This window comes from Macaca fascicularis, chromosome 14, assembly GCF_037993035.2.
Source record: "Macaca fascicularis isolate 582-1 chromosome 14, T2T-MFA8v1.1".
Lineage (NCBI taxonomy): Eukaryota > Metazoa > Chordata > Mammalia > Primates > Cercopithecidae > Macaca > Macaca fascicularis.
This window is the reverse complement of record NC_088388.1, coordinates 4985252-5009969: the sequence shown is the minus strand read 5'-3', so window position 1 is coordinate 5009969 and position 24718 is coordinate 4985252. Positions and strand designations below refer to the sequence as shown.

General features: G+C 53.2%; 1 protein-coding gene across 19 annotated transcripts; it reads right to left on the bottom strand.

Moving 5' to 3' along the window:
- Positions 1 to 797: 797 nt before the first annotated feature.
- LTO1 (LTO1 maturation factor of ABCE1) lies at positions 798 to 23820 on the bottom strand. 19 transcript variants are annotated; one of them, XR_006692377.3, is made up of 7 exons: positions 23657 to 23820; positions 21347 to 21452; positions 19678 to 19748; positions 15857 to 15974; positions 15366 to 15545; positions 14390 to 14486; positions 11711 to 13277 (listed from the first exon to the last, which is right to left on the bottom strand). XR_006692377.3 is itself a non-coding variant. In XM_065527827.2 (6 exons), exons 1-5 carry the CDS (start codon positions 23704 to 23706, stop codon positions 15477 to 15479), a joined length of 414 nt encoding a protein of 137 aa, XP_065383899.1. In that variant the 5' UTR covers positions 23707 to 23820; the 3' UTR covers positions 11711 to 13277; positions 15437 to 15476. The 19 variants fall into 19 exon arrangements, 11 of the variants coding, with proteins under 11 accessions (XP_045228239.1, XP_073869060.1, XP_065383899.1 ...); XR_006692379.3 differs by lacking the exon at positions 11711 to 13277 and adding an exon at positions 13451 to 14051; XR_006692378.3 differs by lacking the exon at positions 11711 to 13277 and adding an exon at positions 13997 to 14014.
- Positions 23821 to 24718: the final 898 nt, after the last annotated feature.

Here is a 24718-nt window from a genome sequence, read left to right as displayed (position 1 = left end):
TTCTCAATATTCTAAAACCATTCCATTTCCAAGCACTTTCAGTCCAATAGGTGTAGGAGATAGCGCTGTTTTTGTTGTGTGTGGAGGGAGGCCAGTTTTCTAATGGAATGGTTTGGGAATATCCTTGTACTTGTGTGTAAGCAGGACTTCGAGGCAAGTGCGGGCCACTGTGGTGGCAGTGGAGGTGGGGTGTTTGGGAGGCTGCGTGCCAGTTAAGAAGAAAAAGGTTTGCATTCTCACATTGCCAGGATGATAAGTTCCTTTCCTTTTCTTTAAAGAAGTTGAAGTTTAGGAATCCTTTGGTGCCAACTGGTGTTTGAAAGTAGGGATCTCAGAGGTTTACCTAGAGAACAGGTGGTTTAAGGGTTATCTTAGATGTTTCACACCGGAAGGTTTTTAAACACTAAAATATATAATTTATAGTTAAGGCTAAAAAGTATATTTATTGCAGAGGATGTTCATAAGGCCAGTATGATTTATAAATGCAATCTCCCCTTGATTTAAACACACAGACATACATACACAAACCTTCTGCCTTTGATGTTGCAGGTTTCATACAGTTTATTTTTAAAGATAGAACCTTTTATAGGTGGCAAAAAACAATCTGGAGGAAAAAAAACACACACAGACATTGATTCAGCCTGTTTGGCATTTCCCAAAGTCATCTGATTGGAAAGGCATGGGTGTCACAAGGAAAATTAGGGTACTCGACATAAGTTCGGTTCCGATATATTCTTATCCCCTGCCCCTTCCTTTAAAAAACTTAGTGACAAAATAGACAATTTGCACATCTTGGCTCTGTAATTCTTGTAATTTTTATTTAGGAAGTGTTGAAGGGAGGTGGCAAGAGTGTGGAGGCTGATGTGTGAGGGAGGACAGGCGGGAGGAGGTGTGAGGAAGAGGCTCCCGAGGGGATGGGGCGGTGCCCACACCGGGGACAGGCCGCAGCTCCGTTTTCTTATTGCGCTGCTACCGTTGACTTCCAGGCACGGTTTGGAAATATTCACATCGCTTCTCTGTATCTCTTTCACATTGTTTGCTGCTATTGGAGGATCAGTTTTTTGTTTTACAATGTCATATACTGCCATGTACTAGTTTTAATTTTCTCTTAGAACATTGTATTACAGATGCCTTTTTTGTAGTTTTTTTTTTTTTTTTTTATGTGATCAATTTTGACTTAATGTGATTACTGCTCTATTCCAAAAAGGTTCCTGTTTCACAATACCTCATGCTTCACTTAGCCATGGTGGACCCAGCGGGCAGGTTCTGTCTGCCTCGGCGGGCAGACACACGGGCGCGATCCCACACAGGCTGGTGGGGGCCGGCCCCGAAGCCGCACGCGTGAGAACCGTGCCGGTGTCCCCGGAGACCAGGCTGTATCCATCTTCTCTTCCCTGCGCCTGTGACGCTGGGCTCTTCATCTGATCGGGGGCGTATCATCATAGTAGTTTTTACAGCTGTGTCATTCTTTGCGTGTAGCTATGGAAGTTGCATAATTATTATTATTATTATTATAACAAGTGTGTCTTACGTGCCACCACGGTGCTGTGCCCGTAGGACTCTCATTCGGGATGATTGGAATAGCTTCTGGAATTTGTTCAAGTTTTGGGTATGTTTAATCTGTTATGTACTAGTGTTCTGTTTGTTATTGTTTTGTTAATTACAGCATAATGCTAATTTAAAGAGACTCCAAATCTCAATGAAGCCAGCTCACAGTGCTATGTGCCCGGGTCACCTAGCAAGCTGCCGAACCAAAAGAATTTGCACCCCACTGTGGGCCCGCGTGGCTGGGGCCCTGCCCTGGCAGGGTCATCCTGTGCTCAGAGGCCATCGTGGGCACAGGCCCGTCCCGCCCCACCCCTCCAGAACACGGCTCACGCTTACCTCAACCATCCTGGCTGCGGCGTCTGTCTGAACCACGCGGGGGCCTTGAGGGACGCTTTGTCTGTCGTGATGGGGCAAGGGCACAAGTCCTGGATGTTGTGTGTATCGAGAGGCCAAAGGCTGGTGGCAAGTGCACGGGGCACAGTGGAGTCTGTCCTGTGACGCGCAAGTCTGAGGGTCTGGGCGGCGGGCGGCTGGGTCCGTGTGTTTCTGGTTGCACCGCGGCGCTTCCCAGCACCAACATGTAACCGGCATGTTTCCAGCAGAAGACAAAAAGACAAACGTGAAAGTCTAGAAATAAAACTGGTAAAACCCCAGCATGGTGCCCGCCTGTTTGCTTCCTGGGCTGGCCGGGAGCCAGGGGCGCGTGTCCTGGTGCCCCAGAACCAGGGCAGGGTGGCAGGCTCCGCAGATGCGGGAGGCCACAGCCTGTCCTGTGCACTGCGGGAAGTTCAGCGGCATCCTGACCTCCACCCACAGGATGACAGTCACGCCACCCGCTGTGACAACCAAGAACGTCTCCTGACACTGCCACATCCCCGGGGGTGGGGACAGAATCCAGCCAGGAGCAGGCACACCCTTCCCAACTGGGAGGAAGCCCTGAGCACAGGGGTGTGAGGTGGGAGGAGGACTCCTGTCCCGGGGAGGCTCCAAAGAATAGTTTGCAGGCAGCCTGGCTGGGTGAGCCCACCTCCAACCACGCGAGACAACAGCTCCAGCCTGGGTGACGTGAGTGGTGCCCATTGATTGGGAACATCTTCCATCCCTTGCTTGCCCCACCAGTTTGTCTTCTCAGGTTATTTGCAGATAGGAAAATAAATAAAGCCGGCATTTGTTAACCCCCTTCTGGCACAAACTGCTGTTTGTTCTGGATGAATCATGACCCTTTGGCAACGCCAGGCTCCAGGAGAGCAAAGCACCGTGTCAGGGCTGTGATCCAGGGTGGCCTTTCACTGGGATTGTGGAGACCTGGAGGCTGCCTTATAGGATGCCCGTGACATCCACCTCTGGATTTCAGGTGCACGTGACTGAACCTAACTTCAAACCCCGGGGTGGAGGTGGGTAGTGGGAGTTCCCTGGGAAGGTGTCCGCGGACCTTGGTCACTGCTCCTGGACGCATCTGTGAGGTTGGTCTGTCCTTACCCCAAGCTGAGTGGAAGCTCAGGTCCCACGTCACTGATGGTTACTACTTGTCAGCTGTAGGTCAAATCTCTGGCCTTTATGAAGCACCTGCTGTCTACCCTTCCTGCCTTGTAGAGCACTCCTCCCAGGGCGGAAAGTGGGGCCAGGGTGGTCGGTGTGTTGGCTCCACAGGCACCTGCCCTGGGAGGAAGGTGGGGTATGGAGGGAAGCACTCAGCCCCTATAGGTCTCCACCAGCCTCTGCCCTGAGGGTGGGGGCTCCGGGAGCCTTCCCCAAGGGAGTCCCATGTTGAGTCGGTGGGGGAGTCTGCAGGGTGCCCCTGACAGGTCACCTCAGCAAGAGCTCAAGGGACCGTCGGAGCCAGAGGTGACACTGGTGGCCACTCAGGTGGCTTACAAGGCCCAGCTCCTTGCTCCTTGGGCAAATTACTCTGAAGGCAGGGACCAGGTCTGCACTATTGTAGCTGTTCAGTTCTGGGCAAGAGCCAGGTCCTGTGTCAGGGCTGGGGTCCTAGGGAAGCCATGCCCCGGCCCCCAGCCTGCAGCTGGGTTTACATTCATCCCCCGAGAGCACATGGGTGTAGCAGAAGGCCTGTGCAGAGAGTTCCAACCATCGCGCACCTTTGGTTGTTTCACGGAGCAGGCAAGGTAGCCATCGGACCCTGTTAGGTTTGAGCAAAGATGTGGGGAAGAAGCTGGAGAGCCACTTTGCCGAGCGCGGGGCTCAGCCAGGCTGGCAGGGCAGGGCAGGGGCCCTGAGTGGGTCAGGTGTGTTCACAGCCAAGTGTGTAGAGAGGGCTCGGGCCCAGAGTGAAGCGGTTGTGAGCTCCCCCACAGCCCAGTCTCTCTGTCTCGGCATCTGTGGCATCCCCTTGATGGTGGGGTCTGTACACCCCCCACCCCTGGCTGTGCCACAATGGGGGGATCTGTACATCCCCTGATCCCCCCACCCCTGGCTGTGCCACGATGGGGGGATCTGTACATCCCCTGATCCCCCCACCCCTGGCTGTGCCACGATGGGGGGGTCTATACACCTTCCACCCCTGGCTGTGCCACGATGGGGGGGTCTGTACACCCCCCCAGTGAAGGGTAGGTCTATACATCGTGGTCATGCCACGAGCTCCAAGGCTATATTAGTCTGTTTTCATGCTGCTAACAAAGACATACCCGAGACTGAGTAATTTATAAAGAAAAAGAGGTTTAATAGGCTCACAGTTCTACGTAGCTGGATAGGCCTCACAATCATGGCAGAAGGCGAAAGGCACATCTTACATGGAGGCAGGCAAGAGAGAATGAGAGCCAAATGAAAGGGGAAACCCCTATAAAACCATCAGCGCTCATGAGACTCACTGCCATGGGAACAGTATGGGGGGAACTGCCCCTATGATTCAATTATCTCCCCTCGGAGTCCCTCCGACACATGTGGGAATTATGGGAGCTACGATTCGAGATGAGATTTGGGTGGGGACACAGCCAAACCATATCAAAGGTGTGGTCTGGCTACTCCGGGCCCTTGTTCCCAACTCTCAAACTCCACTGACATCACTTTGGGGCCTGTGATCCCTCCTGGGACGCAGTGAAGACCTCGTCCATTGTTGGAGTATCTGCGCTGCCCAGAGGGTGACGGTAAAAAACTGACCTTTGAGGAAGTTCAGAGACAACGACTTCCGCAGTCAGCTCTCCCTGCAGCCCCTTCTCAGAAGCCTGTTCTCAGGTGCCCCAGCACCCCTACCCACTCACGAGGGGCCCTGCCCTGCCTCCTGGCCCCTGTCCCTGCAGGCAGACAGTCCTCATCCATTCTTCATCTTCTGCCCCCAACCCCCGGCCTTCCTATCTCCCTTCAGCTCCGTCCAAGGTCCTTGGGACTCAGCCCCATCTCTACCCAGCCTTGAGCCCCAATAAGCTCAATGTCTTTGCCCAGGAGCTCCTGACACACCAGACAGAATCAAGCTTCCTGTTCTGTGCTTGGCCCACCGCCTTGGTCCACAGGACCCTTCATCTCTGCACTCACTGTGAGGATGGGCTCTCTGGAGGCTTCCCCACCCCACACCAGGCAGGTGGCTCTGGGAGTCTGGGATTGTCATACCTGGGCACCTTCCTGCTCTGGCTGAGTCCCTCCAGGATGGAAATCTCCCTGATTCCTCTCTGCCTCCCTTCTCCCCACCCTGGCAAACAGTGGGTCCTAGGAAGGGGGCCAAATGGAAGGGAGGTCGTGTCGGCTCCCACAGGGCAGCCCCAAGCTGCCAGGCTAAGTTGCAGATCCATAGGTCCAGCCTGATCCGCGTGCCAGGAGCTGACTCCATGGCTGGAAGGGCCGGGGATTCCCCAGGGGCCCAGACAACACCTAGAGTTGTCATGAGGAGTGAAAGTCCCCGAGGGGACAGAGGACGGAGGCTGGACAGAGCGGGCATGCAGACTTCCGACCGTGCTTGTGGGATAACAGTGGGCAGGGCTGTTGCAGAGGATGGGGCAGTGCCCGTGGGAGTCCAGAGAAGCCAGGCCCAGCGGCAGTGGCATGCAGCTGGCACTCCCTCCAGCCACCCCGCATGCAGCGTGACCCTCCTTGAAGCACCCCAGGAAGCAGAGTCACAGCCTGGCTCTGCCCAGCATCGAGGGCCTGGCCTCTGAATCTGGTGGGGAAGGCTGTGTTGCCTCCTGGCACCCGCTCCATCACCAGTCCCACCATAAGGCTAGTCCCCAGAGTCAGCACTGCAGCCAGGGCCAGCGAGGGCCAGCAAGGGCAGGCCTGTGCAGGGGCTGCAGCATGGGGTGTGCGTCCCGCACGCTGGGCCAGCCTCGCAGCTCACAGGGCTCTGTCATCCCAGGAATGTCTTTGATCAAGAGTTTATGCAAGACGAGGAAAGCAAGCCCAGGACCTCTAATCCGTTCCCACAGTCCCCTGCCCGCTGGGGCCCCACAAGCCCAGCGCCACACCGCCAGGCTGGAGCAGACAATAGCTGGCGGACGGGTGGGCGGGCAGCTCCGGGGCCGCTGGCCTTGGGGCCCACATCCGGGAGCATTGTCACCGCCACTCACGGGGGCACACAAGGAGGACTGGGGAAGAGAGAATGCAGAGCCCTCTGCTGAAGGGGCTTCGGTGGGCCTTGAGCCTTTCAAAGACAGCGGTGTCCATTAATCCTTTTAATTTGCACCTAGCGGCAGCTGAGACAAGCCTCTCAACCGGCAGCCACTTTAAGAGCCGAGTGGTCTAACCCGAGGATCAGCTCCTATTCCAGACCCTGGGCCCTCTGAGCCTGTCGGGGCAGTCCTCCTTGCCTTTGTTTAATCACAGGAGGAACCAAAGCTAGAGGTTACTGAGCACGTACTGTGTGCCTTGTGTTTGACACTGAACACAGTTTCTCTCCGAGTCTTGCAACGACCCCATGGGTTGGTGACAGGGAGGGGACACTCTGGTGAGAGCCACAGACACAGCCCTGCCCTCTCTGAGCCTACACTCTCCTGCACACAATCATCCCATCTGCTAGGTCAGGGATTGGCAGGTTTTCCAGAGAGGGCCACATCGAGGGGCTTCAGGCTTTGCGGGCCACAGGGTCTCTTGCCCTGTGCAAAAGCAGCTGCAGCCGCTCTGTGAATGAGTGAGCATGGTTGTGTGCCAATAAAGCTTTATTTACAAAAATAGGCAACGGACTGGATTCGGGCGAGGGTAGTAGTTTGCCGACCCGTTGCAGATGAGTAAACTGAGGCCCAGAGAGGTAAAGTAACTAAGCTAGGACCGCACAGCTAGTATGTGACCAAGCCAGCCTAGTGGGTCAGCCTCATGGAGAAGAAAGGGCTCAAGCTTCAAAAATGGAAATGCATGGAGCCTTCACTGGGCCATTTGCAGCCAGGCCCCATGCACACAGCTCAGGGCCCTGCTTCGCCAGCTCCACCTGTTTCAAGGCTCCCAGTCGGTCGCCCCTGCGGGCAGCACTGTGTCTTGGCTGCTGGCCTGGAGAAGGGCAGCCAAACAGGCCAGCGGTGGACGTCTGAGGGTGATCAGCTGTTTAAAAAGAAAACTCGCCAGCATGTATAGACACACATTAAGCACACACGTTTTGGAGTAAAAGGCCCTGGGGTTGGATCTCAGATCTGCAACATTCCAGCTGTGTGGCCTCATTTCTCTGGGCCTCAGTGTTCACACCTGTAACATGGGGAAAGCCTGCAAGAACACAGCCCATGATGGGGAGTCGTCTCCATCTCCTACCCATGCCAATGACCAGCACAGAACAGGGGCTCCGTAAATCTCTGTCCAATAACTGAACTCTGTCTGGGGTACTGAGGATTCAATGGCTCAATGTGTATTGAGCAGTGCTGAGCACCGAGCTTGGGGCGCAGTGATCACTCAGGGAACGCCGTCATCCCCTTGGAGCATCCGCATAGTCACCATCACCATTCCACGCACCACCCAGGTCTGGAAGCACAGGCCCCCGTGCCACGGTGGCCACGGGTGGTGGCACCAAGGCTGATCTTAATTCCCTCCTTTGGCCCATTCAGTGGACAGTTCTGGGTTTTCTTGCCACCATGGATGCCCCCTCCTGGTGTTGACAGCACCCAGATGTTGCTCCAGGAGAACCACCATTCCCAGATCTGTGACTTGAATGGGACTGACCCCATCCCCAGCTCCAGGCCAGGCCCTGATAGGCTGAAATCCAACCGCACATCCATGCCCACCAGAAGAGCAGCAAGTTAATGGATGGGGGAGAAATCAAATAGAGCCACTGAGTCTTGAGGAGACATTTTCTGGGGCTTCTGAAAAAGAGAATGCTTCCCCCTCTTCCTTAGGATTCCCAGCAGGGGAACACGAGCCCAGGGGTGGCACTGCCCCTCTGCAGCCCCAAGGGAAGACTGAGCTGCTCCCAGAGCCTCACAGGGGAGCCTGAGCACAAGGCCAGCCTGAGGGAAAGCAGATAATGGGTAACGGGTCTCCAGACAAACTGCTGGATCAAGCCCCTCCTGAAGCCATCCCCCTTTTGTTCCAGGAGCCAATCATTGTCCTTTATTAAGTCAGTTGGATATGGGCACTGTGTCATTTGGTTTTCAAAGACCCTTAACTACTACACCTTGTGTTTTCTTTTCTTTTCTTTTCTTTTTTTTTTTTTTGAGACAGAGTCTTGCTCTCGCCCAGGCTGGAGTACAGTGGCGCAATCTCGGCTCACTGGAAGCTCCGCCTCCTGGGTTCACGCCATTCTCCTGCCTCAGCCTCCTGAGTAGCTGGCACTACAGGTGCCCACCACCACGCCTGGCTAATTTTTTGTATTTTAGTAGAGACGGGGTTTCACCGTGTTAGCCAGGATGGTCTCGATCTCCTGACCTTGTGATTCGCCCACCTCGGCCTCCCAAAGTGCTGGGATTACAGGTGTGAGCCACTGCACCCGGCCGCTTGTGTTTTCTACCTCTTCTAGATCTAACGTGTATGACTGACATAAACAACAGGAGCGACTGACAGAGTTACCATGTGATCTTAGAATTTCAACATGCCTGTCTTGCTTAGCTGGGAGTTCCACAGGGTCAGGGAATGACTCCTCTTGGGGCCACCAGTGCCCAGAGGTATGCCTAGAACTGCTGTCTGAAGGGACAGACCCCTCTGTGTGTAACACTCTGAGTGTAACAGAGCACATGTGTGACCAAACTGACTTGGAGGAAAGGCCTGACCACATCCACCTCCCCAGTTCCGAGGCCGGATAGTGCCCACAGGGGCTGAGACCAGGGGAGAGGATCGAGCCAGCCTTCTCTGGTGGACCCTGCCTCAGTCCTCTGTGCAGGGCAGTTGCACCTCCCAGAAGGCAGAGGCCTCTCAGGGAGGGAGCCTTGCAGCGACAGCACTTTTCAGGGGCTCCCGCCACTTGCCCTCAGTGACGGCTGAGAGCGGGGGAGTCAAGGCAAACCCCTGAGGAGGCCCCGCGTGCAAGGCGGGAAGTGTCTGGATGGTGCGGCCGGCACCCTTACCCTCCAGACCAGCAAACGAAAGCCCAGGCCGGGAGAGGGGCCTTGTCGTTTTCTGTGGCTGCTACAATGCATTTTCACAAAACAACAACCAACATTTCTCTCAGAGTTCCAGAGGCCAGCAGTGTCTGCCGTACCCGCTCTCCCCCAGCTTCTGGTCGCCTCGGACGACCTTCAGCTCTTGTAAGCTGGTCCACACACAGCTCCAAACTCGGCCTCCGTCCTCACAGGGCCATCAGCTCCGTGTCTTCACGTGGCAGTCTCTCTGGGCTGCCGGCTCCCCTCTCCTTCAAAGGACACCAGTCATATTGGACGAAGGGGCCACCCTACTCTAGTAAGACCTCACCTTAACTTACATCTTTTTTTTTTTTTTTTTTGGAGACAAAGTCTCACTCTGTTGCCCCAGCTGGAGTGCAGTGAGGCAATCTCGGCTCACTGCAAGCCCTGCCTCCCGGGTTCAAGTGATTTAGCCTCACTCAGCCTCCCGAGTAGCTCAGAAATACAGGCACTGCCGATGGGAGGGATAGCATTACGAGATATACCTAATGTAAATGACGAGTTAATGGGTGCAGCACACCAACATGGCACATGTATACGTATGTAACAAACCTGCACGTTGTGCACATGTACCCTAGAACATAAAGTACAATTAAAAAAAAAAAAAGAAAAAAAGAAATATAGGCACCGCCATCATGCCTGGCTAATTTGGTTTTATTTTTATTTTTAGTAGAGACAGGATTTCACTCTGTTGGCCAGGCTGGTCTCGTGTTGGCCACTCCTGACCTCAACAGATTTCACTCTGTTGGCCACTCCTGACCTCGTGATCCACCCACCTCAGCCTCCCAAAGTGCTGGGATTACAGATGTGAGTCACTGCGCCTGGCCCCATTCACATCTTAAAAAAATCTACAAAGACCCCATTTCGTATTTCCAAATGAAGTTGCAGGCACCAGAGGCTAGGACTTCAACGTTCCTTTTTGTGAATACATTCAATTTGCAACAGACTTGGGCTCTCAAAGCCTGGAAGCAGGCTCCACAGTCCCCTCGAATTTCAGAGGCACATACTCACTGGAACCAGCAGAGGGACACCAATCCGTGAGCCTCTAGCTCAGCAAGCACCACATACTCTACACGTTCAGGTGTCGCCCGAGATAGAGGCTTCCATCCCTGCAACCCAAGGCCCAGCTGCTCTGGTAAAGGGTGCCAGGGAGGAGACACAGCCAAGGCGCTATCCTGATGCGGGTCACCAAGGGGCAGATGCCAAGGCCTCGATGCCACCTGAGTTTACCAGCCAAGGAGAGTTATGAAAAAGTGTATGAGCAAGGAGTGACTTTCCTTCTTGGAAGTTAATCTGAGAGATCCCAGCTGAACCCTAGTCACGCTGGCTTGGACAACTCGCTGAACCCTTGAGGCCTGGCTCCTCGCCTGCAGGCCCCGTGTCCTGTGAAGCACCAAACACAGTGACCCATTTTTCTCAGATTGTAAGAACTCTGTGACTTCAGTTTACTGAGTCACAAACCAGTTCCTCATTTGATTCATTAAGGATCAGGATAACTGTGGGAATTAGGATAAACTTGCATGTTAATTACCCTTTTTGGTGTCTCCAGATTACACTGGTGTTTTCAGGTGGAGTGGGAGAGACTTTCCTGCGGCGTTGTAAGGCCAGATGAACGCTCGCAAAGCTCGGTATGAAGGTCATCTCCTCCTGTGCCCACCCTCTCACTCCCTCCTCTCCCCTGGGCTCCCACAGTGCCAGGGCCATCCCTAGGTGAGACCTGCTCACAGGGTCTGGGGCAGCTAAGGACCCATCCAGGCACTGCCTCTCCTACAGGCAGCCGGCATGGGTCCTTTTCCATAAATCCAGCTGCTTTTGCCTCAATCTGGCCTCAATCTGCTAGATCGGGGTCCCCCATCCTCAGGCCGTGGACCGGCACCAGTCCATGACCCAGTCGGTACCGGGCCGCACAGCAGGAGGTGAGCAGCAGACGAGAGAACATTACTGCCTGAGCTCCACCTCCCGTTAGATCAGCAGAGGCGTTAGATTCTCATAGGAGCGGGAACCCTATTGTGAACTGTGCACGTGAGGGATCTAAAGGGCGTGCTCCTTATGAGAATCTAATGCCTGATGATCTGAGGTGGAACAGTTTCATCCCCAAGCCACCCCCACCCCCAAGCCCTGGCCATGGAAAAACTGTTTTCCACAAAACCAGTCCCTGGTGTCAAAAAGGCTGGGGACTGCTGTGCCAGATGCAAGACTGGTCCTGAAGACAGGCTGCAAATTCTCAGAAAGCAATGGCCTCAGGAAGCGAATCATTCAAGCAACCTGCTCAAGCCCTGCTGTGCCCCATCAAGCCTTAAGTTGGCCACTTACTGTGACCACTGGACTTGTCCTCAGTATCTCTGCAAAGCGAGGGTGGTAGCCCTGCCTCCAGCACTGGTGGATAATCCCGGTAAAGGGCGGGCCAGCAGCAGCCAACGAGCAAATAGGCCTCTCGTCCCTTCTTCCTATCTCCTCATTCTTTTCTTGCCACTGGTTAGAGAAAAAATGTCAAGGGGTGAATGGAAAATAAAGTGAAAGGTGGTCGTGTTTTAGGACCACTGAGTGGCCCTTGGGCAGTTCCCTTTGGCCATCCAGTGACTCTGACAGGTGATTCCAAAGTGGAGAGTTCAGTGGAGGACTGACTACTCTTGCTTGTGCCTAGCTGTTAACATTCTAGAAAAACTAACTGAAGTAACTTCAACTTTTACATGAAATGGCTTTATTTTCTCCCGAGTCCCAATTCAACAGTCTATCCAGCAGCCACAGCTGGGTCCTGTTAGGGACTAAACTGTGTCCCCACAAGACTCATGTGGAAGCCTTAACCCCCAGTGCCTCAGAATGTGACTGTGTGAAGAGTGAGGTCTTTAACACGTAACTAAGTTCAGATGAGGCTGGAAGGGTGGGCCCGAATGCAATCTGACTGGGGTCCTTATAAGAGATGAGGACACACACAGAGGAACGACCACGTGAGGACATGGGGGGAAGACAGTTGTCTGCAAGGCAAGGAGAGAGGCCTCAGGAGGGAGCAGCCCTGTGACGCTTGATCTCGGACTCCAGCCTCCAGAACGAAGGGAAGGTGGACCGCTGTTGAAGTCACCCATCAGGGGTGCCGTGGTGGCAGCCCGAGCTGAGACAGCGGCAGACAACACGCTGGGAGCTTCCGACAGGAAGGAAGGGGCAGGCCAAAGCCTTGGGAAACCAACCACAAGGGATGCAATCCAACCCCAGGAGCTCCCAAACTCAAGGCCACTCTGGACAAAGGCTGACATCCAGAATTAGCGGGATGGGATGGGCCTGATGGGGATGGGGAAGGCAACAAGCAGCCTTTGTCCGCAAACAACGGAAACCCAGGGCCACGGCCTTCCACGACGGGGATGGGCAGCGCCTACAGGTGCGAGCAAGGTGGCTCAGGGCTGCTGGGAACAGCACGCGGTGGTATCGAGGACGCAGGTTCTTCCTAGCTCTTCGCTCTGCCAGGCTTGGGGTGGCTTCAGCTGTAGCCAGCTTGCAAGATGACTGGAGCAGTTCTAGCTGTCACATCCCAACAGGATGATGTTCAAAATAGCACCAGCACCTTTTCTTTGGAATGACGTAACCTTTCCCAGACCCCCGCAGGACCTTCTGCCAACTCATCTCCTTAACCCAGCAGAGACATACAGTCATTCTAAGAGTGGGCCCACTGTGCTGGGGACTGGTCAACCCTCTACTAACACCTCATTAGCAGAAGAGAAGACACAGACATGCTCATTCCCAGGGTAGAGGCTGAGGATGGCGTTGCCTGGATAGGATGGAAGCACCTGTTACAGTGGGCTCTGTCTGTACCACAATGTCGGGGGTGACCAAGGGATCCTGGAAACTGGGTCTCGTCCTCTAGAAAGGGGCCAGGCAGGCACAGGCCAGCACAGTGTGTGAGAATCTTGAAGATGAGGCAGCCCGGGCTCCCTGTGAGGCAAACCAGAGGAGGAAGCGGCAGTCTGCTGCTCAGCCAGCTGTGTCGAAGAGGCAGGCAGGGAGTAGGGAGAGAGAACAGGAGACAGAGATGGGAGAAGAAAAAAAAAAAAGAGGAGGGGAGAGAAGGTCGGGGACAGCGGGGATAGAGATGTCTCGGAGAGGGTGGATGAGTAAGAGCTGGGCCAGGTGAGCAGGAGCTGACCAGTCCCCAACACAACGGAACCACTCTCGCAGCGGCTGTGTCTACGCTGGGTTAAGGAGACGAGCTGGCAGAAATCTAGGGCACATGTCTTCCTTCATATCCAGATCCGAAATGCCCTGGAGGAAGAAACAAAACTGGCTGGATGTTGTGCTATAAATGATGCTGTGTCATACGTGACACTGTTTTATAAATGACACTGTGTTACAGGTGACGCTGTGTTATAAACGATGCTGTGTTATACACGATGCTGTGTTATGAACGATGCTGTTATAAACGGTCCCAGACAAACTTTCACTTTAAAATATGCTATTTACTTTTTTCCAATTATAAAAATAATACATTATCAAAACAGACAACTTACAAAACACAAAAATCCACCAAGGGAAACACAACAAAGGCCCCTGATCCTGCCATCTAGAAAGAATGGAAATCTTTCTGCCCGGAGGCACCAGCTCTGATGAAGGCACAATGGGGCGATGCCCAACGCAGACTTCCCCAGACCTGAGGTGAGGCCACAAACGAGGGGTGCACAGCCACACACGCAGGTTTACAGTTCAGGAGGAGGAGACCTAAGTCTTGTCTTCAAAAAGAAAAAGCAGGCTGGGAGTGGAGGCTCATGCCTGCAATTCCAGCACTTCGGTAGGTGGAGGTGGGTGGATCATTTCAGGCTAGGAGTTCAAGACCAGCCTGGCCAACATGGCAAAACCCCATCTCTACTAAAAATATAAAAGTTACTTGGGCGTGGTGGCGGGCACCTGTAATCCCAGCTACCAGGGAGGCTGAGGCAGGAGAATCGCTTGAATTCAGGAGGTGGAGGTTACAGTGAGCCGAGATCGCGCCACTACATCCCAGCCTGGGTGAAAGAGTGAGACTCTGTCTCAAACGAAAAACTGAAACAAAAACAAAGCAGCGCTCTCTCTCCTCCCGAGCCGCCGTGGAGGCCCGCCCGCCACCGTGGAGGCCCGCCTGCTGCTGCTCCTGAGGGAGTCCGTGCTCTGGCTCTTGCAGCCAGCAGCTTAGGCAGCACAGCACAATCCACTAGGACATTCGGGAATGGTTTTAAAACCGAAGTGGATTCATGGTGACTCCTTAATAATCCCGTGGACTGCTTTCAGACATGCTTTCTGGAACAGGAGGGGTGGGGAGAGCCAGCGTGCGGGGACTTCGGTGACCCTGAGGTGCACACAGGAGGGTGCGTGAACACATGTCATCGCATATGACCACTCACCTCGTGGGGACCCACCGAACCATCCACTCCGCTCATCCGTGCCCAGCCCAGTCTCTGTATGGCACCTCGTTAAGGACCGACAGAGACAAAAGAGCGCCTAGGAGAGGGGAGAATGCAGGAGCCTGTACACACGGTTCTCAGTTTCTGCAAATATAACGGCCTCCTAACATTTGGTCTTTGGTTCAAAATATTTCCCCCCTTCACCATCTTTTAATGCTGCAGAGCTCATCGCCCCTCTGGGGACAGTGTGAAGGATATGTCCGGGTCCCCTCAGGATTGGGCTGGCCTTTCTTCCTCTCAGCCAGATGGCCAGGCAAACTGGCCACCACGGACTCCCCCGTGCTCCTCGAGGCTCAGCAGGGCCCATGCGGCCTGGGAGGGAGGGCAGGGACTCCCAGTGCTGAGGTGCCGGCCTGTGCATTCCAGAGGCGGCTGTGCCTGGTGGCGGTGAGGCACGGCCTGGGGGCGGAAGTCCTAGCTCTGCTGCTGGCTGCCCTCAGACCACGCAACCCCTTCTTGTCTCACCTTCTTCCTCTGTAAAATGGGAGTAACACCCACCCCGTGGGCTCCTGAAGGGATTAAATAAAACACGAGACGTACGTCCTGCAGGGCCTGGCACACAATCGGCTTCGACATGCGGCACAGCACCCGTCCAGACCTCCCACGAGCCTCGTTGAGGGCCAACTGTCTCTCTCATTGCAAAAAAAAATTTAAAAACCTGCCTTGAGTCCAGGCCTGGGGACTGACCCTATCCAGAGCCAACCCCAGGCCAGAGCCAGCCAGGCCTGTGCTGCCGAAGAGGCCGTCAGGCCAATGCACGTGGGCCCAGCAGGGAGCAGCCACGCGAGGGCTCTGCCAGGGATGGCTTCAGCCCAACAAAGGGCATTGTGAAGAGGCCCCACGGCGGGCACCGAGATGACACAGGCAAAAAACCCCGGGGAAGGAGGCCCTCCCGCGGCCGAACCGGAAGCCTCACCCTCCCACTGAACGACGGCCTTCCCAGCACCGTCTGGCCCTTCGCCGCATTTCTAAACATGTCACACACACATCTGTTCCTCGATGTTCAGTCTCTGTTCATCCATCGTTCTCAAAATGAAAGTCCGGAACCTTCTGCACTAATTTTAAAGTCTGGCTGAACGTTGAGTAATGAACAAAACTGAAAACACAAAAGAAAAGGGATGGTATTTTTAATCTTGTGTATTTTTACTGAAAAACGAGAAGATAATTCTATCTCTAGCGATAGCTTTTCCTGTCTACGTGGCCAGCCCATAAGTGAGTTCTAACTCCTATTTTCTGGACCATCTTCGGTTTTCCCGCAGTGCGACTCAAGGACGAGGCGCCTCTACGGACAGTTCCACGGCGCACGCAGCCCCAGGCCATCGCCGCAGTGGCCCTGGAGTGCGCCGCCCCGCCCGGGAAAGGCACAGTCAGGCGCTCCCAGCAGGAGGAAACACACAGTGCACGCACCTGTTTAAATTTTCCCCTGATTTTGTCTAAGTCTTCATGGAGTTTATCATAAGTAGGGTCATCATAAGGGAATTTCTGGATCATTCCAATCAATGATTCTAAGACCTTCATCTTTCGGCTGTAAAGCACAGAAATACAGACTCTCAGTCATGTGCACACACCAGGTTCAACTTACGCAACAGCTATGCTGCTTGCTTACTGAAACCCAGCAGGTGCGCTAAGAATGCCTTCGTTCAAAAGCTGGATGATCATTTTCTCATTACACGAAATCATATTTATTTACCTAGCAACGTGCTTAGGCCCACACCCAGCACCTCGACAGCAAGTGTGTGCCTAGCTTACAGACATGCCTCCATCCGGACCATGGGGCTGAGTGGCTGAGGCAGCCTGAAGCCCCACTGACTCTCGAGGTCGCACACGCAAAAACAGACAGAACTGGGCAAGAGGGACTGGGGCTGGGCACAAGCAGCCTGCTCTGGGTCTGGGGATTTTCCAGGATTTGGAATCTTTGTGCTCAAAGCCTTCCGGAGTTCAGCTGCAAGTAAACCAGCAAATCCCTCCCTCAAAAGAGCGGAAATCAGTACTGTCCCCTCCCCAGGAAGGACAGAGCTTTGCTAGGGAGGCAAGGAGGTTCTCCAGAAAGGGTGTGCACTCAGGAGACAGCAGCCCTGGGCATGACTGCTCCCCAACACCGACCTACCCGCTCTCAACCCTGCTGGCCTCGTCTGTAAAATGGGGGGCATCCCAGTCTCCAGATGGTAATAAATTCATTTCTGTTGTTTATCTTTTTTAAAATGGGGAGAGTAACAGCAACCTCATAGACTTCCAAGAGGATTAAATAACTGACATGGGCTGGGCCTGGTGGCTCACGCCTGGAATCCCAGCACTTTGGGAGGCCAAGGAGGGTGCATCACCTGAGGTCAGGAGTTCAAGACCAGCCTGACCAATATGGTGAAACCCCGTCTCCACTAAAAATACAAAAATTAGCTGGGTGTGATGGTGTGTGCCTGTAGTCCCAGCTACTCGGGAAGCTGAGACGGGAGAATTTCTGGAACCCGGGAGGTGGAGGCTGCAGTGAGCTGAGATTACGCCACTGTACTCCAGCCTAGGGGACAGAGCGAGGCTCCATCTCAAAAAAAAAAAAAAAAAAAGACATGAAGCTTGGACTCCAGCATAGAGTAGGTGCTCAATAAATGTCAGTCTCTTGGTTTCCTCTGGATCCTAGAGACCAGGGCTCTCACCTGCAGGGGTTTAAAAATAATCCACACGTGTGTACATCTGGTGGGGCCAGGTCCTTCCAATGAACCACAGAAGCACGCTGCCCCTGTGCCGCATTGGGCCATGTGAGTGGCCAGAGTAGGCAAGATTCTCGATTAACAGGAATTTTAAAGAACTGACGGTGAGGATGGATCGACAGCAATTCAAAGCAACCAAGACTCCTGTGTGTGTGCAAACAGCTGGTGCTCCTGGACACACAGAAGAGCAAGTTCGCCAGCTGCATCCAGTTTACAAGAGCTAACGACGGCTACCTCTCTGAGAAAATACAAAACTGTGAAAGGTCAAAGCAAGTCAGTTTTAGCAACAAAGCACCTGGTTTCCAGGGAAACCAAAGGGAGATGCCAAAACGTGGGAGGTGGCTGTATGCTACCCAGTGCAGAGGACCACCCTCGGTGCTCAGCGATGCTGCTCAGACACACCCAGCCGGGCGCACCGTCACAGGCAGCACACATCAGGCAGGTGTGGGCAGCTCAGGGCTAACGAAACAAAAGTGATGGCACCAGAGCCCCCACGCTCAGCCCCGGCACGCGCTGCTCTGCAGAAGGGTTTCACCAGACTGCTAAAGCCGGGGACAGAAGTGCCACGCAGTTTACTGGAAAGCTAGTTACTCAACAGAAAGCACCATCTTTTGGCCCGAGATGCCGCTCTCCATGGTTTCTTTGGTGTTACCATGCCCAGCATTTTGCTGAATGACAATGCAAGTGGCGGGTGTTTTTCTCTTAACATCCTTATTTGGAAACATTTACAGGTAAAACATGCAACATCAGCCCTTCTTCATTTAAAAAAAATAAACAAAACCTGACATATAAGATCCAAATATCCGTGAACCACTGCTCTACAATAAAGCCTTAGGTTCCAAAGAGACCTCTGGGTACTACTGGACGGGGTGAGGGTGGCTGCGAGGGGGGTCTGGCCGGGCTTCCACCAGCCCCTCGTCAACCAAAGCGGTTCTTCTCTGTTAGCTAGACTGGGTGTGCTGCGTTAAGACGTCAGCAAACCCCTGCTCTGGGGTAAGGGCTGGCAGCCTCCTGGGATGGGACCACGGACACACAGCGCAGCACTTCTCCGGGAGCCGGCAGATTCTGCCGCGGTGGGAGACGGGAGACGGGAGACGGGAGACGGGAGACGGGTGGAGAACGCCAAGCACACACATCCTTTTGTGGCCTGGAGTCGAGAGCCAAGCTCAGCTTTGACTGCCACCCAGTGGCGGCACAGGCTGCCAACAACGACTGCCCTGGGGTCCCCAGCTGCCTGCCACCGCCTGAGAACCAAGAGGAAAATGTCCTCAGGTGCCTCTCTACTAACCCAGAATCCCATCAACTCCCAGCCGCTGCTACAAATGCAGCAGAAAGAACCACCAAATTAGCTGCAAGCATCCTCATTCTTAAACATTTGAATATTCAAGATATTCAAGGTATTTCTAGAAATTCCAGATATTTCAAATAAAAGCACAAGGCACGTGGTTAGGGCGAGTGTTATCCACTCTCCCTGTGCCCCCCCACGCTAGGCGAGGCCACGAGGTGTCAGAACAACCCAGAGCACCAGCTGAGGTCCCGCGCTTGCTGCCGCCCATGAACGGCAGAGTATCCAAACCATCTCTGCCGTTTACTTGAGGGTTCATTTCCAGCTCCAGAATGAAGCTAGATAAAGCAGGGCCATGTGGGGCCTCAGTAAGTACAATGCAGGAAGAAGAGTTTTTGTTTGTTTGTTTTTGAGAAGGAGTCTCGCTCCGTCGCCCAGGCTGGAGTGCAGTGGCGTGATCTCAGCTCACTGCAACCTCCACCTCCCGGGTTCAAGCAATTCTTCAGCCTCAGCCTCCCGAGTAGCTGGGACTACAGGCACCCAGTACCACACCTGGCTAATTTTTGTATTTTTAGTAGAGACAGGGTTTCACTATACTGGCCAGGCCAGTCTCGAACTCCTGATCTGGTGATCTGCCCACCTCGGCCTCCCAAAGTGCTGGGATCATAAGCGTAAGCCACTGCACCCGGCCGAGAAGAGTTTTTAACAGCTAAAAACAATTCAAATGACAGCTAACATTTATTGACTGTTGACAAGCTCCAGAAAGGAGTTAAACACATATAAATGCATTTTCTTGTTAACAGACTTAGTTGGCTACATTAAAAAACTGATGACAATGGCATCCTCATTTCTGGGCCCACGTCATACAAAACTGTTATAATTTGTTTATTAGAAGCTCAGGGGAAAGGTGAACGAGAAAATACAATCAATGTCAACATTATTTTATTGGTAGGGTATCTAAAAGCCACGTGGTTCCCTAATGACTCCAGGTAAAAGGCAGGAGCAGAGAACTCGTGAGAAGCAACAACAGCCAGTGTTCATCAAACACCTAAAACGTGCCTGGCGCTTTCTGTTTAGTATTTTCATTAAATCTCCTAACAACGCTCAAGCTTGACACTGATTATTTTCTCCATTTTACAGATGAGGAACAGACAGATTGATTACTCAAGGGCATGTCGGTAACCCATGGAACTAGAACTCCTGGTTCCTACACTAAGAAAGAAAGACACCTCCATCTTTACCTGTCCTTCTCAGTGGTGCAACTGTGCAGTAGACACTTCCATGCAAAAGCAAAACCCTGGTAGCACCCGATCTGTGAATGTGAAAAATATGTAAGAGTGAAATTAATAAGCCAACTAGCTACACTTTCATTACCAAGATCTCTCAAAACAAAAGGTGGGGGCAAAGGGCAGCGGTGCTTCTTACACTATTGTTCTGGAAGTACCCATTGGGCATTAGGCAATGGAAATTAGGAGATTAGGTCATCGGTGGGGCAGCCAGTCTCCCAGATGCCCCAGTCCTCATCTCCTGGTACCCATGCCCTATGCAGGTCCCTCGACACTCCATCAGGGTGGCTTTCGTAACCAACAGAACGTGGAGGACCAGTACAAAGCTCCTGAGTCTAGGGATAAACGCCAATGCCACCTGCCTCACCAGCTCTCTTGGACCACTCACTCTTGAATGTCACAAGGACACACAAGCAGCCTCACGGAGACGTCCATGCCCACAGTCAGGTGACAGCACCACCTTGGAGGCAGATCCTCCAACCCCAGTCAAGCCGTCAGGTGACATGGCTCCGGCTGACACCCTCAGCCAGGACCACCCAGCAAAGCTGCTCCTGAGCTCCCAACCCTCAGAAACATGTGAGACCATCAATATTTGCTATGTTAATCCCCATGCATTTTGTGGTGATCTGTTTCGAAGTATCAAACATCCAATATAGTCATAACTGCCTCAACTCAGACTTTGCCAATAAGGGCCACTTATCTGTAAGTAAGGGTCAATCTAGGACAAAGGGCAAGAGGAGAAAAAAAACCCATAAAGTTAATGAAATTTCAACGTAAACATAAATGTAATATTTTCACATGACAGAGGGCACCCATGCTTTGGACAATGATTCAGCTGGCTTAGTACATGAGCCAGCACCACGACACTCCAAAATAAACTGAGGAGACCAGGGACTTGTTTTATCTTATCCAGCCTGCATAACTTAATTATACCTACCCACAGCAAAATGCGCTCTCGGTTCTGTACTAAGAGTATTTCTCCAGCAACGGTCCATCTAGTCCATTAACTCCCACACAAAGGCACTGTGATTTTTGTTTGTTTGTTTTTTGGACACGGAGTTTCACTCTTCTTGTCCAGGCTGCAGTGCAATGGCACGAATCCTGGCTCACTGCAACCTCCGCCTCCCGGGTTCAAGCAAGTCTCATATCTCAGCCTCCCAAGTGGCTGGGATTACAGGCATGCGCCACCACGCCCAACTAATTCTGTATTTTTAGTAGAGACGGGGTTTCACCATGTTGGTCAGGCTGGTCTCCAACTCCTGACCTCAAGGTGATCCGCCCACCTCAGTCTCCCAAAGTGCTGGGATTACAGGTGTGAGTCACCGTGCCCATCCAGCACTGTGACTTTTTTTTTTTTTTTTTTTTTGGAGACGAAGTCTCGCTCTGTCACCCAGGCTGGACTACAGTGGTGCAATCTCGGCTCACTGCAAGCTCCGCCTCCCGGGTTCATGCCATTCTCCTGCCTCAGCATCTGGAGTAGCTGGGTCTACAGGCGCCTGCCGCCACGCCAAGGCACTGTTGATTTTAAAAGGCCTGACATTCTTACTCCATCACACTGAATATCCAAATAAATTATAAACTGTAAATGAAGAGGTTTCATCTCCAGATGGGGGTTCCCACTTACCTCAGACCCGATTTTGGCTCCATGCAGCGTGCCATGTTGCCTTCCTTCCATCACACCCAAACTACTGCCTTCTTCGTAGCCTTCCCGATACCCTTCCCCATGAAACCTGTGAAGAAGAAACATGCTTCATCAAATCAACAGAAGAGAGAATACTTTTTCCAGCTTCATCAAATCAACAGAAGAACACTTTTTCCAGAAAAATTTTTCTCTCTTATATTACCCGGACCCAGTAAGACAAGCCAGAGTAAGAAGGAAAAGCCTAAAATTCAAGTTAGAAGACACAGATTCCGGTCCCAGATATACCACTTCCTAGTCTCCTCTGGAAGTCACTGTACCTCTTGTAGCCCAGTTTCTTCATCTACAACAAAGGGCTAAATCAGTGATTCCCAAACCTGATAAGAGTACTAGAGACACACAAGGAAAATTCAAAGATATTAACTCAAAAGCCTCACCCCCAGAGATTCGGTAAGTCCGGAGCAAGGCCCTGGAATCTACTTTTCTTTCTTCCTTCGTTTTTTGTTTTTTTTTTAATTTTGAGACAGGGTCTCTGTTGCCCTGCCTGGAGTACAGTGGTACAATCACAGCTCACTATAGCCTCAAACTCCTGGGCTCAAGCGATTCTCCAGCTTTGGCCTCTCAAAGTCTTGGGATTGCAAGTGTGAGCCACCACACCTGGCCCAGAATCTACTTTTTTTTTTTTTTTTTGAGATGGAGTCTTGCTCTGTGGCCCAGGCTGTAGTGCACTGGTGCAATCTAGGCTCACTGCAAGCTCCGCCTCCTTCACGCTCTCCTGCCTCAGCCTCCCAAGTAACTGGGACTACAGGCGCCTGCCACCACGCCCGGCTAATTTTTTGTATTTTTAGTAGAGACGGGGTTTCACCATGTTAGCCAGGATGGTCTCTATCTCCTGACCTCGTGATCCGCCTGCCTCAGCCTCCCAAAGTGCTGGGATTACAGGCATGAGCCATCGTGCCCAGCCTTTTTTTTTTGAGATGGAGTTTCGCTCTTGCTGCCCAGGCTGGAGTGCAATGGTATGATCTCAGCTCATGGCAACCTTCACCTCCCAGGTTCAAACATTTCTCCTGCCTCAGCCTCTCGAGTAGCTGGGATTACAGTGCAGGCATGCGCCACCACGCCCGGCTAATTTTGTATTTTTAGTAGAGACGGGGTTTCTCCACGTTGGTCAGGCTAGTCTCAAACTCCCGACCTCGGGTGATCTGCCCGCCTCAGCATCCCAAAGTGCTGGGATTACAGGTGTGAGCCACCGCACCTGGCCCGGAGTCTACTTTTCGAAGTCTCCTAGGTAAGTCTGGTTTGCAGCCAGAGTTAGGGGGCCAAAGTTCTGTGAGTGTTCAAGTAGCACTAGCCCAAGTCAACTGCTTCCAAAAAACTGCAACATACACAGGGTTTGACATCACATTGGTAGGACAACAGAGAGAAATGGCATCAGATCACCACAAAATGTACTCCCACTGGTACCTGGAGTAGCACTGACCGTGAGGCCCAACAGTGGAACTGGCATTATCTTAACCTGCAGTCACCAAAGACGCAAGGAGTGGGCTGCAGCACTCCATGAAGCAGACTGCACAGCTCCCCACTTATCAGTTATGTGACCCTGGAAAGTGACTGTGCCTCCTAGTCTGTAAATTCCGAAGAATAATTGGATCCACTTACTAAGTAGGGCTGAAGTAGATAACCAGGGTGGAACGTTTAGCTCTGCGTCTGACTCACAGCGAGAGCTAAATAAACGTCAGCAACTGACTGCTAAATGTTCGGTCGCTTTCTTAACTAACATCTATGGACGTGTCCTGTGGGCCGGGCACTGGAAGTCAGCCAGGAGACAACTCACAGTTCCCCCACTGTCGCAGCACGAGGGGCTCCCCAGGGGCTCTGGAGGGAAAGGGGTGTGGTCGGGCACATCTATCAGCACATCCATGAATACTGCCGTATGTCCTATGGTTAAGGAACCAGAAAAAGAGGCAGCTCCCAGATGGCAAAGTCTGTCCTCCCAGAGGACGGGGCGGCCTCGGAGGAGGGGAACCACCAGGCTGAGCAGATGCTTGGGGCAGCCCTGACACGGAAGGCGGGTCTGGAATTGCAGCTGGGCACGTGCCTCGCCGGAGAGGGCGAGGAGAGAAGGACCAGAGCCTCAGGCCCACACTTGTCCTGCGTCCACGACCACCAGGCGCTCCCCAATGCGCACGCCCAAGGGACGCCAAGCTCCAGCAGCCGCCCTGGGCCTCAGCCGGCGGCGAATCCGCTGGGAGAGGACCAGACAGGGCGGGGTACGGGCCTGGCCTCGCCACCCACCTCTCATCCGCCATCACGATGGAATCGAATATATCCTGACTGCCAGCCATAGCGGCAAGCAGCCCGCCCTTGGCCCCCGGGATTCTGCAGCACTGCGATGCCGTCGCAGTCCCGGCAGGTTCAGGCACAAACGCTCCGCTTGGGAGGAGACAAGATCCACTTCCGGAAGCGGCAGCGCGGGGCAGGCCGGGTAAGAACGGCACGCGGGAGGGTCCAAAGCGGACGGCACACGGCGCATGCGCGGCTGCGGCGGTGGGCGGGGCTGGGCTCGAATGAAGCCCCGCCCTGGGGTCCCTCCGCCCTGCCCCGCTCCCGCAATGGGACTGTCTGTCCGCGCTGGGAGCGCCCATTGGCCGCGTGCGGGGAGAGCCTGTATTTTACCACCGCAGATGGAACCGAATTTCCCAAAGTGACTCTGAAAGAACCAAGGAAGAAATGGAGAGTCATCAGCTGGGCGCGGTGGCTCACGCCTGTAATCCCAGAACTTTGGGAGGCCGAGGCGGGCGGATCACCTGAGGTCGGGAGTTCCAGACCAGCCTGGCCAACATGGTGAAACCTCGTCTTTACTAAAAATACAAAAATTAGCTGTGCATGGTGGGCGGCGCCTGTAATTCCAGCTACTCGGGAGGCTGAGGCAGGAGAATCGCTTGAACCCGGGAGGCGGAGGTTGCAGTGAGCCGAGATCGCGCCACTGCACTGCAGCCTGGCGACAGAGAGAGACAACGTCAAAAAAAAAAAAAAAAAGGAAAAGAAATAGGAAGTCATCAAACAACCGACGCCTCAAGAGACTCCGGGCCAGGAGGCTTTGCATGTGGCATTTTGGGGGGAAATTTGTCGGTTTTAGTTCTCATATTTGTCATTTCCATGAGATGTACTTTCTGAACACGATTTTTAAAAAGCGATTTCAAACTCTAAGCAATCACGGAATTCAGATGAGAAACACCAAAAGCATTCCTAATAAAGTAAGTAGTAAAACCTCACGTGACCACTGAACATCTTTCTACCAGCCCTGGCCAATGCAGTAAAACATGAAGCAAGAAGTGCAAATACCAAAAAAAAAAA

Bases quoted from the DNA above. Each gene is read 5' to 3' on its own strand.
- LTO1 (XM_045372300.3), bottom strand. From the start codon at position 23,706: ATGGCTGGCAGTCAGGATATATTCGATTCCATCGTGATGGCGGATGAG. The intron at 15,975-19,677 runs GTAAAGATGGAG...TGTGCTTTACAG, and splicing joins TGCACCACTGAGAAGGACAG to CCGAAAGATGAAGGTCTTAG. The intron at 14,487-15,856 runs GTGCGTGCACTG...CCCCTCTCCTAG, and splicing joins TCAGGGGAAAATTTAAACAG to GCGCTCTTTTGTCTCTGTCG.